General features: G+C 37.0%; 1 protein-coding gene across 1 annotated transcript in view; it reads left to right on the top strand.

The window, feature by feature from the left end:
- The window catches only part of FBXL17 (F-box and leucine rich repeat protein 17), a 272,086-nt gene that overhangs the window by 168,312 nt on the left and 89,559 nt on the right, over positions 1–14,215 (top strand). The window contains exon 7 of the mRNA XM_088054573.1: positions 9,200–9,276. Within this exon, the coding sequence (XP_087910699.1) occupies positions 9,200–9,276 (77 nt within the window). The remainder of the gene's footprint in view (positions 1–9,199; positions 9,277–14,215) is intronic.

Here is a 14,215-nt window from a genome sequence, read left to right on the forward strand (position 1 = left end):
CTCTTCTTCTGCTCTATCATTGCTTTATATAAGCAGAAATTCACTACAAACTTGAATGCCCTTCAGCAGTAGAGGAGAAATATCAGATGTGATGATAAAACTATTCTGCAGAGAGCTTCCTGATTTCCTGTAAAAGACTTCACTTCTTCTGCTGTCTAATGGAAGAAATTACATGTGCAAACCTTGTTCATTACATATAAATTTAGATCATAACTCTTAGCAATACTGCTGTTCCCATAAATAGGACTGAGAATATTTATCAAACTTTTATAGCGACTTGATGTTTTCACAGAACGGAGCCTTTACAATATTTAAATAATCTGTTTGCAACTCAGTAAAAAAAATAATTTATGGAATATGTTTACATTTTGGAAAGGAGTAACTGAGGCAGGGGTTTTGCTGTTCTCTTAAAGTTAGCAGGAGAGGCCCTTGAAGAATTCCATGCTCAGTCCCCATGACCCATTGGCCATTATCTACAGTTAGAATTTCAAGACAAGGCAGTCTTTAAAGCTGTACATTAATGAATAGCTGGTTGCGGTTAGGGGTTCTTTTTTTAATTAGAAAAAAGTCATAGATACAAAGGAGTTTGAGAGGGTAAATCTCAATAGATGAATATCAGCTGCCTATGGGCAAAGCTCAGTGAAGCATATGTCAGCCCCTGTGGTATGAAAATAAAGCAGTGAATGTGGTGAAATATTCTCTCATAAGTGTTTTCTTCTGGTTGAGATCAAGAAGTACAGAGCTGTATAAACACAGTATTTTATTTTCAAAACATCAGGTGAAGTTTTTTCATTTTTATGAAACTATTTTAAAGTTTATCCAAGCGTTCTAAAAGCACACTTCAAAGAACGTTTATGGGAAGTTAGAGCATGGAGGTATAGTTGCCATTTCTTACTTTCGCTATTAAACTTGGAAGCTTTTTTTTGGAAAAAAAAGAGGCTATTTTTACTCTTACTTTATAGTAAGTCTTAATGGAATAGCACAAGACTACTTACAAAAAAAGAAAATCTGTCAAAACTGAGGCCACTGTAACTCCAGGAAACACCGTGAGGCCTGAAGCATGTAAATGTAATCTCTAAAACATGAGGAAGAGTGAAATCCACCACTGCTCAAAGCCCAGTCTCCCCATGCACGAAATGGTGCAACTGAGCTGGTGTATGCCCTTGTGTGATTTGTACTGGGAGGGAGAATTATAGCAATACTTCAAGGTTTTCTTCTTTGGACTGTCTGTTCTCCTTTGCACTTCTCTGAATTTGCAGCATATGTGGTAGTCTGTCTCTGAACTTCATTCCATGTGCAGCATCATTACTAAATGATTTCAACTAAAGATTCAGCCATAACACACATTGGGAGTCTGGGTGTTACCCCACCCTCTCTGTGCTCTGCTGTGACAGTAGGACCTCAAGGATCTTGTTTGAATTCACAAGGATGTGCTTGTTGGTATAGCTACAGCCTGCAAACCCCCTATCTTGTCTGTAGCTACTGTGAAGTCATTACTTCTAAATACGCACATTTAACAGATAACATTATGGTAGTTCCTTTGCACTTGTCTTAGGAAAAGCCACAATGACATTCACTGTCTAAGGAATATCTATGTAAGAAATTCTTCTATGCCAGTACACTAATCATAAAATCATAGAATGGTTTGGGTTGGAAGTGACCTTAAAGATCATTTCATTCCAATGTCTCTGCCATGGACAGAAATACTTTTCACTAGACCAGTTTTCTCAGAGCTCCATCCAATTAGAACCTGAAGACTTCTGGGGATGGGGCATCCACAGGTCCTCTGGTCAACTTCTTCCAGTGCCTCACCATTCTCGCAGTAAAGAATTTCTTCCTAATACCTAAACTAAGCCTACTTTCTGTCAGTTTGTCCCCTTGTCCTAACTCTCTCTGTATGGCCATGTAAATAGTTCCTTCCCTTCTTTCTTACGAGGTTCCTTCAAGTACTGGAAAGCTGCAGTTAGATCACCCTAAAGCCTTCTCTTCTCCAGGCTGAACAATCCCCATTTTCTCAGCCTTTCCCCGTAGGAGAGGAGCTCCCTCCCTCTCATCACCTTGGTGTCCCTCCTCTGCACTCTCTTCAGCAGCTCCACGTCCTTCCTGTGCTGGGACCCCAGGGCTGGAGGCAGCCCTGCAGGTGGGGTCTCACCAGAGCGGGGCAGAGGGGCAGAATCCCCTCCCTCCCCTGCTGCCCACGGGGCTCTGGATGCAGCCCAGGACACACTTGGCTCTCTGGGCTGGGAGTGCCCATGGCTGGCTCATGTCCAGCTCTCACCCCCAGCACCCCCAAGTCCTTCTGGGCAGGGCTGCTCTGGATCTGTTCATGCCCAGCCTGGGCTGGCACCAGGGATTGCCCAGACCCAGGTGCAGCACCAGCACCTGGCCTTGTTAAACCTCATGAGATTCCCATGGGCCACTGCTCGAGCTTGTCCAGGATGGCATCCCATCCCTCAGGAGTGTCAACTGCACCACTCAGCTTGGTGTCATCTGCAGATTTGCTGATGGTGCACTCAATCCCTTCATCTGTGTCATGAATGAAGATATAAAATAACACTGATCCCAGTACGGACTCCTGAAAGACATCGCTTCTCACAGATGCCCATTGACCACTGTAGCAGAGTAATTCAACAGTACCATATCAGGAATGCAAATATTTTGCCAATATTTTAGTGGGAAGGCACCACTGGAACAGTTCAGGGGGAAAGCTATTATTTATTATAATACAAAGTAATATTTGCTAAGGAATATGCATGGGCTTGGTAGTGCTGGTAGTGAACACTTCCTTGGTTTTCTTTATGACAGTAGACAGGTTGCAACAATAGATGTAGGAAGCTATAGCCGAAGTGCTGTATCAGATAGGCCTTTTCATTTAAGTCTGAATTCTAAAATATTCTAGAGTTCTTAAAAAGTAAGATAAACCATTTAATTGTTTTCCATGCTTAAGCATGATTATCTGTGGCAAATCAGATTTATGAGGGATTCAGGTTAAGATTATTTTTCTTAGCTGCTTATTTCTGTAAAATCCATTATGGTATCTAGTTCCTTCAAGCCAGAAAGGAACTGCAGGCCACTTGGAATACTACTACATGTAAAACTCAGATTAAACAATTTTCTAAATTTCTTCTTTCTTGGTTTAATTGCTTGCTGGATTTACGTTCAGTTGGGGTAACAGAAGGCATTTAATTTTAGATAAGACTAGTAATAAATATTTGAAAATAGATATTTATTGCTGAAAGACGGGGCATAATATCTTAAGCAAAGAGCTGGTTCATTTATCTGTGTAGCTGTCTGGTTAGAGCTTGCATGCACCTGACTAGCTCAGAGCACAAGCAGACATTGTGGGATTTGGCTGCCCTCACCTCAGTTATTTATAAATCCCAGCATGAAAAAAAAAAATTACTGTTTTCCTGTGCTGTAAGTGGCAAAACTGTTTGGCAAACCTAATTTTAAATTACATTGATTTTTCTAAGGAATACCTCCCTGCTAATCACAACTTAATGACTGCTCTAAGATAATTGCTGTTAACTTGTATAACTAGTGACACTTTGCATATTGGCTCCAGACAAAAAGTACTTTTCAAATACAGCTTGTGCTTTTGATTCCAAGTCTTACTCTGTTTTGCTGTCTCTGGTTAATACCGTTTCTTTTAGATGCAGTTCTTTGTCTTAAAATTAAAAATAATTCTAAAACATATATTTTGAATGTGATTCAAAAATGGTAGCAACAGCTGTCTACAAGAGTAACTGAAAAACAAGTAAAATCATACTTCTTATTAGTATAAATTATTAGAAAACAAATATATTGGCAGAGATCTATTGTTCATAATGCAAATAAAATGATCAATGAAAGAGAATCCTGAATCAAGAATATTTACTTCAGAATATTAAGTTCAGCATTTATTACTATGAGGTTTTACAAGGGTTTTATAGATCTGTCAGTAAAATGTTAGAATTGTCACTATTTTAGCCTTTAAATTATTCTTTCCTAGTGCAGTGGGCCTCAGATTACATCGGTTTCTGAACACCATATGTGCTTCTGTGGTCACAGGTTTGGTTTTGTTACAGGAGAGATTTGGTTACTGCATTACTGCCTGCCATTGAAATATTTAAGTAATCAAAACCAATAGCTCTCAGTGTTATTTCATGTGCAGCTAATTTTTTCTGCCTGAATTTAACGCTTGAAATGCTAATTTTTGAGGAGTACTATATATTTCTTCATGAGAGGTTTATGGGTTCCATGTCGTATTTAGTGCTCTTGTTTTTTCCAAGCTCCCTTTTGCTTCCCAGTAGTGCTGTTGGTTGCGATTTGAGGGTTAGGGAGGTGTTCACTTGACTGCATAGAGACAAATACAGTCAAATACCAGAGAAGACTTGCAAGCAGTCTGATGTTAAATTTGAACCTTACCAAGGTGGTATGTTAATGTTTTGGGGGTTTTATACCTCTTCGGTTGGTGAAGCTCACTCACTCCCTCAAATTGTAGACTCGTAACCAGTACATGGCGACTCCAATTAGCTCTGCTCAGGGCTGAAGAGTCTCAGACTGTAACAAGGTCTCCCAGGACCACTTACAACACAAATACTGTACTCATATTTTCTCATTAGTTCCTTTCAGTTGCCACAAATTCGATTTTCCAATGTTTTCAGATTTACATCAGAAATAGAATAGCTCTGTGTTTGTATACACACGCACACACATGTATAAAATACATAGACACACACATACACATATACATATATATATAAATAACATTATTTTTCATAACTTAAGGATCTGTGTTACCTTTTCTTACGGGTAGAAGCTTGAAGTTTACTTCATTTACCTTAAGCTTTCATTTAGGTCAGAAAATGTAGGGATCAATTGGCTAAGACAAGAAAAATTACAGCGTTCCAGATGACATATTTTTTCTAGTTTGTTAGAGTTTTATTATTTTTAAGCTCTAGTTGTGGGAAGTCATAAACCTTGACTCTGAGAAATCATTGCACATATGTATATGTGTGAAGTTATCAAGAATATGGGCCTAAATTTGAAGTTGCCAGTAGACATATCTGAAACACTGTTTCAAATGCAGTTTTGTGAGTTTTGAAGAGACATTACCATAAAATACCAAAAATGAGAGAACTCTTTGTAGATCTAAGTAATTTTTCACGTCTACAGACCAGGTGGGAAGAGCAGTAGACACAAGTACATGTCAGTGGATAAATTTCGGTAGTTTCTGCAACCCAGATGGAGAGTTTTCTCCTGACAGCAATTGCTGAAAGTTGAGCAACATTATAGCTATGTTGTTTTCACCCTGAGATTCTTTTCATTTTTGAAGTAGAAAGACATCTTAAGAAATCATAAACATAAGAGGTAATCTTAAGTTTATTAGTCTCTGAATGTCATGAAATTTTGTGATGTTTTCAGTGTTCATATGTTCATCACAGTATTCGGTTATCTTACATTTCTAGTCATCTTACAGACCTCTGTGGTTTTGTAACTCTATTTTGAATTAACACTATGTAGGTATATTTTTAGTTATAGTCCTGATTTCATAATATTGTTTGATTGGCTGGTTGATGTCAAACCAGTTTGGGCTTTATGCCTTTCTCTTGCTCCTAACTGCACTGTAAATTTCACAGTATGTGATACTAATTTCTTACTTTTGGAATCAAATGCAATAAAACCGAATTGCCTAACAATCTATTGGAGAACGGCACTCATAAAATATTGAGTAGATCTAGGGAAAGCTTGGTATAAGAATTTCTTGGATAATATTTTCAGGTTTAATAAATACACAGTGTCTTCCTAAAATTTTTCATGTTCTCTGTTTTGATATTTTAATGTGCTATATATTTCTAAATGGTACTCATTTGCAAAGAAGAAAGTGAAAAGATTTTAACTTTGACCAGCTATGATCCAGACATGTATATTAGCAAAGCTCTAACTATAGTTTTATTTCTTTATTCCTTCACTCATTTTTGGTAATAAGTTACTTTGAGTGTTAAAATATTTTTTCTTTCTGGAAGGTTGTTTATTTTTTAATACATTTAGTACAGCTGATAAAAGCCTTCTCAGTAACATTGGTTCAAGAGATTTAAGAAATTGTCTCAGCCTTGGCACAGAGCTGTTGCCACCATGTCCATGTTAGTCCCTAACAGAGAGGAGTTAGTCCCCGAGTCCTATGTGACTCAGTTTTCTGGTGTGCTTACTTCTGAAATTTGCCACAGCTTTAAGTAATCATTTTTCTTCCATTTATTTACCAGTGTGAAGCTGGGGTAGTTTTTTTGGGTTTTTTTTTTAAGGTTAGGCTTCTTTGTTGCCTAATTCAGCTACATCATAAATAAAAATACTTCCAAAGATAGATATGACAATAATCTGACATCATTTTGATTGATTATTGCAACAAAATTAAGATGATCCTTGCTTTCTAGAAAAGGTTAATTTGATTTTTTTTCTTTTAACCTTTTTCTTTGCTGTCATGTTTAACAACGATTAAAAGGTAAATGCAATAAATACACAACTACTCTTATTTTTTCTTATGTTGTGAAGAAGTCAGTTGTTACAAGCAATTATGTATTGTGTGATCATCTACAGAGCAGAGGCAAATGAGGCCATATGAAGTGTTTCTCCTGTCTCTGCAGGTTGATTTACATGAGGATGATCTATAGAAAGGGTAATAGAAATGAAAACTGGAATTAGATTGACTTATGCAAGGTATAGAAATCACACACAAGCACATAAATTCAATTCAGTATTTTAGCTCTATATATTTGTTTTTTTCTCCAAACTAGATGTGCTATTACCTCATTCTTTTAGATGTTAGATGATTTTCCTATTTTCAAAAAACAGAAAGAAATGAGGCACTCAAAGCACCATTTTTCAAACCTTTTTTCTTTTTATATTTGGGTTTTTTTCCTTCCCTGTTTAATTAATATAGCTGAAGACTCTGAAGAGGTCTGTTTTCCTAGTAGGAGAAAGTGAAGACTATTCCATTTAGACTCCAAGATGTCACTGAGAACAGGACTGGAGTCACTCAAGCCACTTTAAAAAACTTTCACCCTTAGAGTTGGCACTACCTGGAAGGATTAAAGGACACATTTATAAGGGCTACACAGTCAAGTGCTTTTGCATTTGTGTAGATAATACAGCTTTGACCCTGACTGATTGAAAAGGTGTGCAACTGAAGTTGCAGAGAAAATTAGTTAGTCTTTTATGTCATCTTGACTGCCCTGTGATAGTATTTTTAGACACTGATTCCTATACTTCATTTTTGCTAGATTAGTTGCCTCTCAGTAAGTAAAAATTAGCAAAAGTAATTTGTAATCCTTTAGAATCATTACATACAATTTTCAAAATATTCTTTTAGGTTCAAAAATTTTATCCAAGGGTAAAAAGTGTTTCATAATACGATTGCTCTGCTAAATGATATATATGATAATAAAAGTGTCTTTTAACCTCAGTATCCATTGACTCTTCAATTATATCTTATTTGCTGAAATGCCTAATAAAAATAGAAGTAATAAAATATATTATAATGATTTTCCTTTTATTCATATTACCAATAACAGCAATAAAATCTCATTATTAGGAAGTATTTTTCTAGAATACATAATAAAAATATTTTCTCATGGCGTAGTAATCTTAATAATCCAGTTAAAAAAGATGAGTTTATTCTTCAAAATCATGTCTGACATAAGCAGAAGAAATTTTCTGTGTATATAGAGTGTGTTTAGTGCTCTAAATCTTACCTTATTTTAGGAAAATGTGTAGTTCTGAGATCACCTTATATGAAAAAAGCATAGTTCTGGTGTAAATGTTCATTCATTTTCTTTGTGTATTCATGAGGTAAGCTAACCTTTACCTAATGATAAGAATTGGAAAAAAATTCTAAATATCAGGCTATCACAGTTTTCCAGGATTTAATATTTAAAACTGTGTTAAAGGAACTGTGATTAAGGTACTCTGTCAGAGGTGTGCTGTTTATTAGTAGCAGTGAATTTTCATTGTACATTTTAGAAGGATGCAGGGAGAGGACAGATAGGTATGAAGGGCTATTGTTCAGTTACTGCCTTATTGTGAGTGGTAAGAATAAGGTGGTTGCTTTTAAAATCAAAAATTGCCACCATGAACAGTTAAATCAGATTAGGACATAATCTATTGGAGGTGGTAAATGGAAGAAAAAGGTCTCTGAGGATTTAGGTGTATCTTTCAAAAGCATGACAAATTCAGCAATACTTATTTTCTTAGAAATTGGCAAGTAATTTAATTTCGTGTACTGTTCAAGGGTTGATTTAAGTGTCAGAATAAGTGACTGGGTAATTGACCTGAAAATTAAAGTTGAATATATTGGATCAGAAGAAATTCTTACAACTCATCCAATAAAATACACTTTAGAAAATGTATCTATGTAGAAAATAGCACAATAGTCATGCTAGCTGATCTAATGATCAACTGAACTACATTAATAGGATTGAAAATGTATTTTATGATACTGTGATTTCTGAGTGATAACAATGCAGTTGGAAACATAGCATTGTAATACAGACTTGGTCACAAGTACATAATAAGCTCCTATTTAATTTTATTAATTAATTCATATTAATTTTCTTGCTTACAAAAGTCAAGCAGCAAGAATAACATAAAACCCTCTATGTTTCATTGCATATTCATCACAGTTATGATAAGGTAAATGAATGAGCTGTTTTCTCATCTATACAAGCTTCTCCAGCAATGTGTTGGAACACCATGGTCGTGTAACACTTCATGACCTGATGAATGCTGACTCATGCAGTAATCACTGAAGAAACACAAACATGAATTGAAAATTACATTTTCTTGTATTTTGTCCTCATTACAGTGCATTTATAGTTCTTTCCTAGAAGAAAGCTGTCAAAGCTTAAAATTAGCAACAGAAACTTTCCAAAGTAATAAAGAAATAGAAATTCACATTTGTGTAATTTTCCAAAGTGCTCGTCTGTATACATTTTAAACAACTCACATACTAAGAGACTTAGGGGAATATCCATATAAAAACATTCAATTTAAAATAATATTTTTCTGTAGTGTAAACATATAGCCATATTCATTTACAGAGAAATACATGGAGCCTTTTGCAAAATGAAGAAACTGAGATACAGTACATTTTACCTGTGACTTGTACTCTGGATATTAAAAGTGATTTACTGTCTCACAACAGTAATTTTACTTTGTCTTCCAGATGTGTGGAGGTGATTGCCAGAGAAGGACGGAACCTGAAAGAACTGTATTTAGTATCCTGTAAGATCACAGACTATGGTATGTAATGTACCTATATCTTTAGTTTTTGTGAAGATTGAACCGGAGTTCACAGGGATTGTTAGTGAAAGTGTTGGAAATATAGAGATAAAAATTTTCAGAACCTTCATCCACAACAATAGGAAATTTATAAAAATTGTTTGACTTGCTTAAAAGTATCTGTGGTTGGAAGTATGAAAATCAGTGAATATATTTGCTGCAAAATATTCTTATGGAACTGGCAATTACTGGGCAGACTGGGTGGGGTCCCCTTTGAATAGTCCTGGAGTCCAGGAGAACCTTGGAGAGAAAATCAAAAAATATATATGTGTTTCTAGATGCTGTAAAAAACATAATTAAGCCAGTAAGAATGTGAATTGATCACCTCTTGTAGGCCATAAAATTTGAATGAGGTTGATGATCCTTTAAAAGTACTGTTAAGGTAAAATAGAGAGGAGCATCTTAGGAATTAAGTATTCTCTCTGATAGGCACATGGAAAGACAGATTTTTTATTTAGAATAGGAAAACTTCTAGTGCTTGTTTGGAAAGGCTTCTTTGTTTTTTTTTAAAAAGGATACTGACCTTAAATAAGACACTTACCTTTGCCATAAGGCAAAAATGCTCAGATGTCTGTCTCCCACTTACATGCGTAAATTTCAGTAGGATTTACAAACTGTATATTTGAGATGTTAATTTCAGACTTGATTATTTTGTTTCTCATTCACTCTTTTTTTAAACTTTATACTCCCTAGATTTTAATAAAGGATTAACGTGTCAAAGTGATAAATTACCATTCCACTGGTCACAAACCCATTCTTCCATTTTCCTTTTCAAATTCTGCACTTCATTGGGGTTTGTATTGTGCACTCAAGGGTACGTTGTTCTGCAGAGTTCATCTCACCTTATGTCCACAGTATTGGAACATGAGGCATCCATGTGTCTGTTGCAGCTGCAGAGCTTGGAGCATGGCAAAGGAGAGGGAACACGGGCCTTTACTGCCCTCTCCTCTGGTCTGCTGATGCTTGTACTTCCATGGGCAGAACAGATGTTGTCAGAGTTGAAAATGGATTTTCTCAGCTGGACACCACTTGTCCAAGATGAATTTCTGAATTTGTGAAATGTCTTGTGAAAATTCAGGGAGGGAAATAGTCTGTAGAACACAAGGTGATAATAATGAAGGTGCTTCTTGTCACTGCTGGAGGGCGAGACTTGTCCCTTCTGTTTGTGTACTGTGGATCTATGGGCCCTACGCTTGTCCCTTCGGACTCTGACAACCCATGTGGAAAGAGTTATCATGTGTTGCAGCAGCCCTCTCATTGGAGGGTAGAAATGAGCCAACACACAGACTTCTTGTTTATCACAGTATGAAAAGAGTCCTGGTTTATTCCTCTTTACAATTCAGTTATCCTGACTCCAACTATTCACTGACTCTGGCTGCAGCAAGCTCCCACTGTAGGTTTCCCTTGCAGCCTCTGAATAGGGGTTATTTCCTGCTAGACTGTGGCTGTGCAGACTCTGAATACAGGCTTTTACCTAGCTAGACTCTGACTGCAGGTTCCAACAACAGGTTCTAACTGCAGACCCAGACTGACCTCACAGCAGTGATTCTCTTGCCTGTTTTGCCCAGTCCTTCTGGATTGTTTGTTCAGTATCATCTTCCTCAGGCTCATTCCCCTTCCTCCAGGTCTTCCCGCAAGGCCCTCCCCTGACAAGCCAACCCACCTCTTTTATCACACTTATCTTTATTGGAAATAGCTGTGACTTATCAGGGGCGAGGTTGTCTGTAATCCCTTCTACAATCATAGGCACAACAGAATCCAAGGCTTGAGGATCAATAATTTCTCAAACTGATTTCACCCTTCATTCACTGCGGTTAGTCGGAGGAAAACATGATTTTCCCCAAAAGTAGGGAAACAACTGAAAGGCTGAAGCAAAGAAATGTAGCATAGTGAAAACCTTGCGTATGAAAGGATAAAGAGAGAGAAAAGGAAGTGTCCATAGATAGATGGAAGGCAGGAAGCGTGTTTCAGAGAATGAAAGAGTGGAGAATTAAATGTAGCATTTGGCTGATTAGCTCTATCCAATCTCAGCTTCTCTTCTGTATAGTAAGGCCCATCTGTCACTATCGTGTTGTAATCTGCAATCACTTAGCATCATAGCACTCAGTTACTGGGACTTCGGGAATATTTTCTGTTCATAGTGTTTCTACTACGCTCTACTATTTGCTTAAAAATTCATCTATTTTTGCCTTTAAGGATCCAGTAAAATAGCTGAGATACTGATCGATTTTTGATATGTTATGAATAAGGTGTAGCGATTAGCTCATGCAAATGAGGAGGAATTATTAAGTATGGTGGGAAGAAGTTCTGTTAAGGTTTATAGTTCTTTTGACACGTACTCTTGTTCCAGTTTGGTTTTGAACCCTTCTCTGTTCTCCCCTCAATGCTTCCCTTCCCCTTTTGTGGTCACTGCCTGGCAGCTCTGGCTGACAGGGCTGTCAAAACATGTTGGGGGAGACGTATGCTTACCCCTGTAAGAGGCAGCAGGGAGTGTGGGATGCTGGCTGCTGGGAGGCGGGCAGGGAAATACCTCACCCACAGTCAGGGTGCCAGAGGGGGTCCACCAGTGGAGGGCACAAGGACTGACTGACAGACCTTGGGATGAGCCAAATGTACTAACATTGATTGGCCAAACCATGTGGGAGGAGCTGGATGGACAGATTAGGACTGCTCATGAATTTAGTGGCACTGATGCAACCCTGAGTCTGTAAAAGGCAGAGGCACCATTTTGTGGGCAAGCCTCTGGGGAACAGAAAGATTCCCACTATGCTCCTGGCACTGACCCCCCCCCCCCCCCCCCTTTTGCTTTGTACCTTTAATGGCTTCTAATTAAACTTTATTTACTCATTACCACCTGGGGTCTGAGTAGTTTATAATAGATACATCATTGACTAATTGATTAGTGTTATAATCTTCAGCATGTCTCAGCAAGCCAACCTGACAAATTCTACTTTTAGTATCTGAGCTGAAAACGCAAAACAAACTGTAACAAAGTAAATCTATAAGCATAATTTATGGTTTCTAAGGAAGTCAAGATTTTGCTTTAGATTAAAAATGGGATAGCAAATGAATGTTTATTAGGTTAACAAGACTGTTTCAGGATTGAGCCAGGCATTACCCTTTTCACATTTATTGTCTCGCAATTCAGTTGAAGACTTTCTCTCATTTGCATTTGTTGCTGGTAAGTTAGAAAGCAAGCCCCTTAGAGTGCTGGGAGCTCTGTTTGTTGTTGAACCTCCTTTATCAAAGAATCTGTCTCCTCATGGGGAGAAGAGCAGCTGCTATTCCTCAGAGGCTTTTGAAGCCCCCATGTCCTCAGTAGAGGAAATCAGCTGAGGAACACGTGCCTGACTTACTGGGAAATTTGTAGGTGGTGTTCCATGGTCTTATAAAGATTTAGCAACTTCACACATGCAGTTGTTCTGGCTCCACCAGGGAGTATCTGAGGCTCTGTGAGGCTGTGACTGACTGGGAGCACACAGTTCTGTGCAACTGTGCTCTGTTTTCGATAATCCTGAGGGTGAAGCATGGGGTTGTCCTTGCTTTGACAATTAAAATCTTCATGCCAGGTTTACACAGATGCAGGATTTTGAAAGCCCTCTTTGAAACTGTTCAGTGGCAGGGTTTTTATGCTAGGAAAGTGCAGATTTTTGATGTCAGGGACAAGATCATAATTGCTTAGTAACTCAGCTGGGAAAAAAAAAAAAAAAGTAATATTGATAATTTCCAGCAAAATTTTTAATCATTTGATACATTAATTTTTCAATAATAACTTCAGTAAATAAAGAAAATAATTACAGAAAAAACTGTTATTGTTATTCTTCAATTAACTCAGTAAGGTTTGTATATGTGAGGTAATTTCATGTCTTCTAAAGAAGGCTGTGAAGTGCGATCTTTGTCATTTTATTAATTTCCTTTTTTTCTTTTTCTAATTTCTGCATAGGGTAGATAGTATACAAAGCTACCAGGCATAAATGTTTTTAATGTAATTAGTATTTTTAAAGTGAATTAAAATACTAGTTTTTATTTTGGAAGCCTAAAAGATTAAATAAAAAACCCCTACACTCTAATAATGTAGCCATAGGCTGCATTCCTTTCTCTGACATTTTTCTGACCAGAAAAAATATTCTTTATAGTATAGAGACAGATTAGGATTCAGACAGAAATTGAAGAATGTGTACATACTGAGAGCTGTTAACAGATGCAGGAAAAAAAAGCATTCTGTATTTCAGGTTACATTAAAAAATGTAATTTTGTATTTTTGTATATGAAAAATGTGTTTTGTTTACTTGTGAAAGAACTTACGTTATTATATCCTCTTTTAGGTCTAGCATAATTTTCTCAAGATGTATTTTTGATCAGTGATGTCTGTTACAGGGTAACATGCTAGGATGTTGACAATGAATTTAAAAGTTACTTTATACCCAACACATTGTTAAATGTCAAATAATCACTAGAATGCATCTAGACTAACAGGACAGACTGAATTAGTATAACCTTTGAGACAAGCACCTGTTTGCCCAAGAGCACAGACAGAGTGAATTTAAAGCTAAACATTAGTTCTTCATAGCATTTTCTCCCTTTTGTTCGGCAATCATGAATTAAGCACGGATTGTCAGTATTATCTTTGAATTTCCTGCCTTTTGTTGATTTGTGTCACAACCTTAACTTTACTTAAACATAGTGGGTTTTGTATTTAAGCTTTTCCTAAGAACTGGTAAGGAAGCGGGACTTTCTCAGCTGTGGGGAGACTGTGTGTCAAATGAATTAGGTTGATGTGAAGATGCAGAGCGGTGAGCTAGGGCAGCAAGCACACACAGAATTGTGTAACTGTCTCTTCAATTTTACGCTCTAGTTCTGGGTTTTATTGATATCCTTAGTGCTGGGAATTTATTTTAAG

Source organism: Pseudopodoces humilis, chromosome 4, assembly GCF_049639895.1.
Source record: "Pseudopodoces humilis isolate 2021_Gansu_Grassland_sample_001 chromosome 4, ASM4963989v1, whole genome shotgun sequence".
Lineage (NCBI taxonomy): Eukaryota > Metazoa > Chordata > Aves > Passeriformes > Paridae > Pseudopodoces > Pseudopodoces humilis.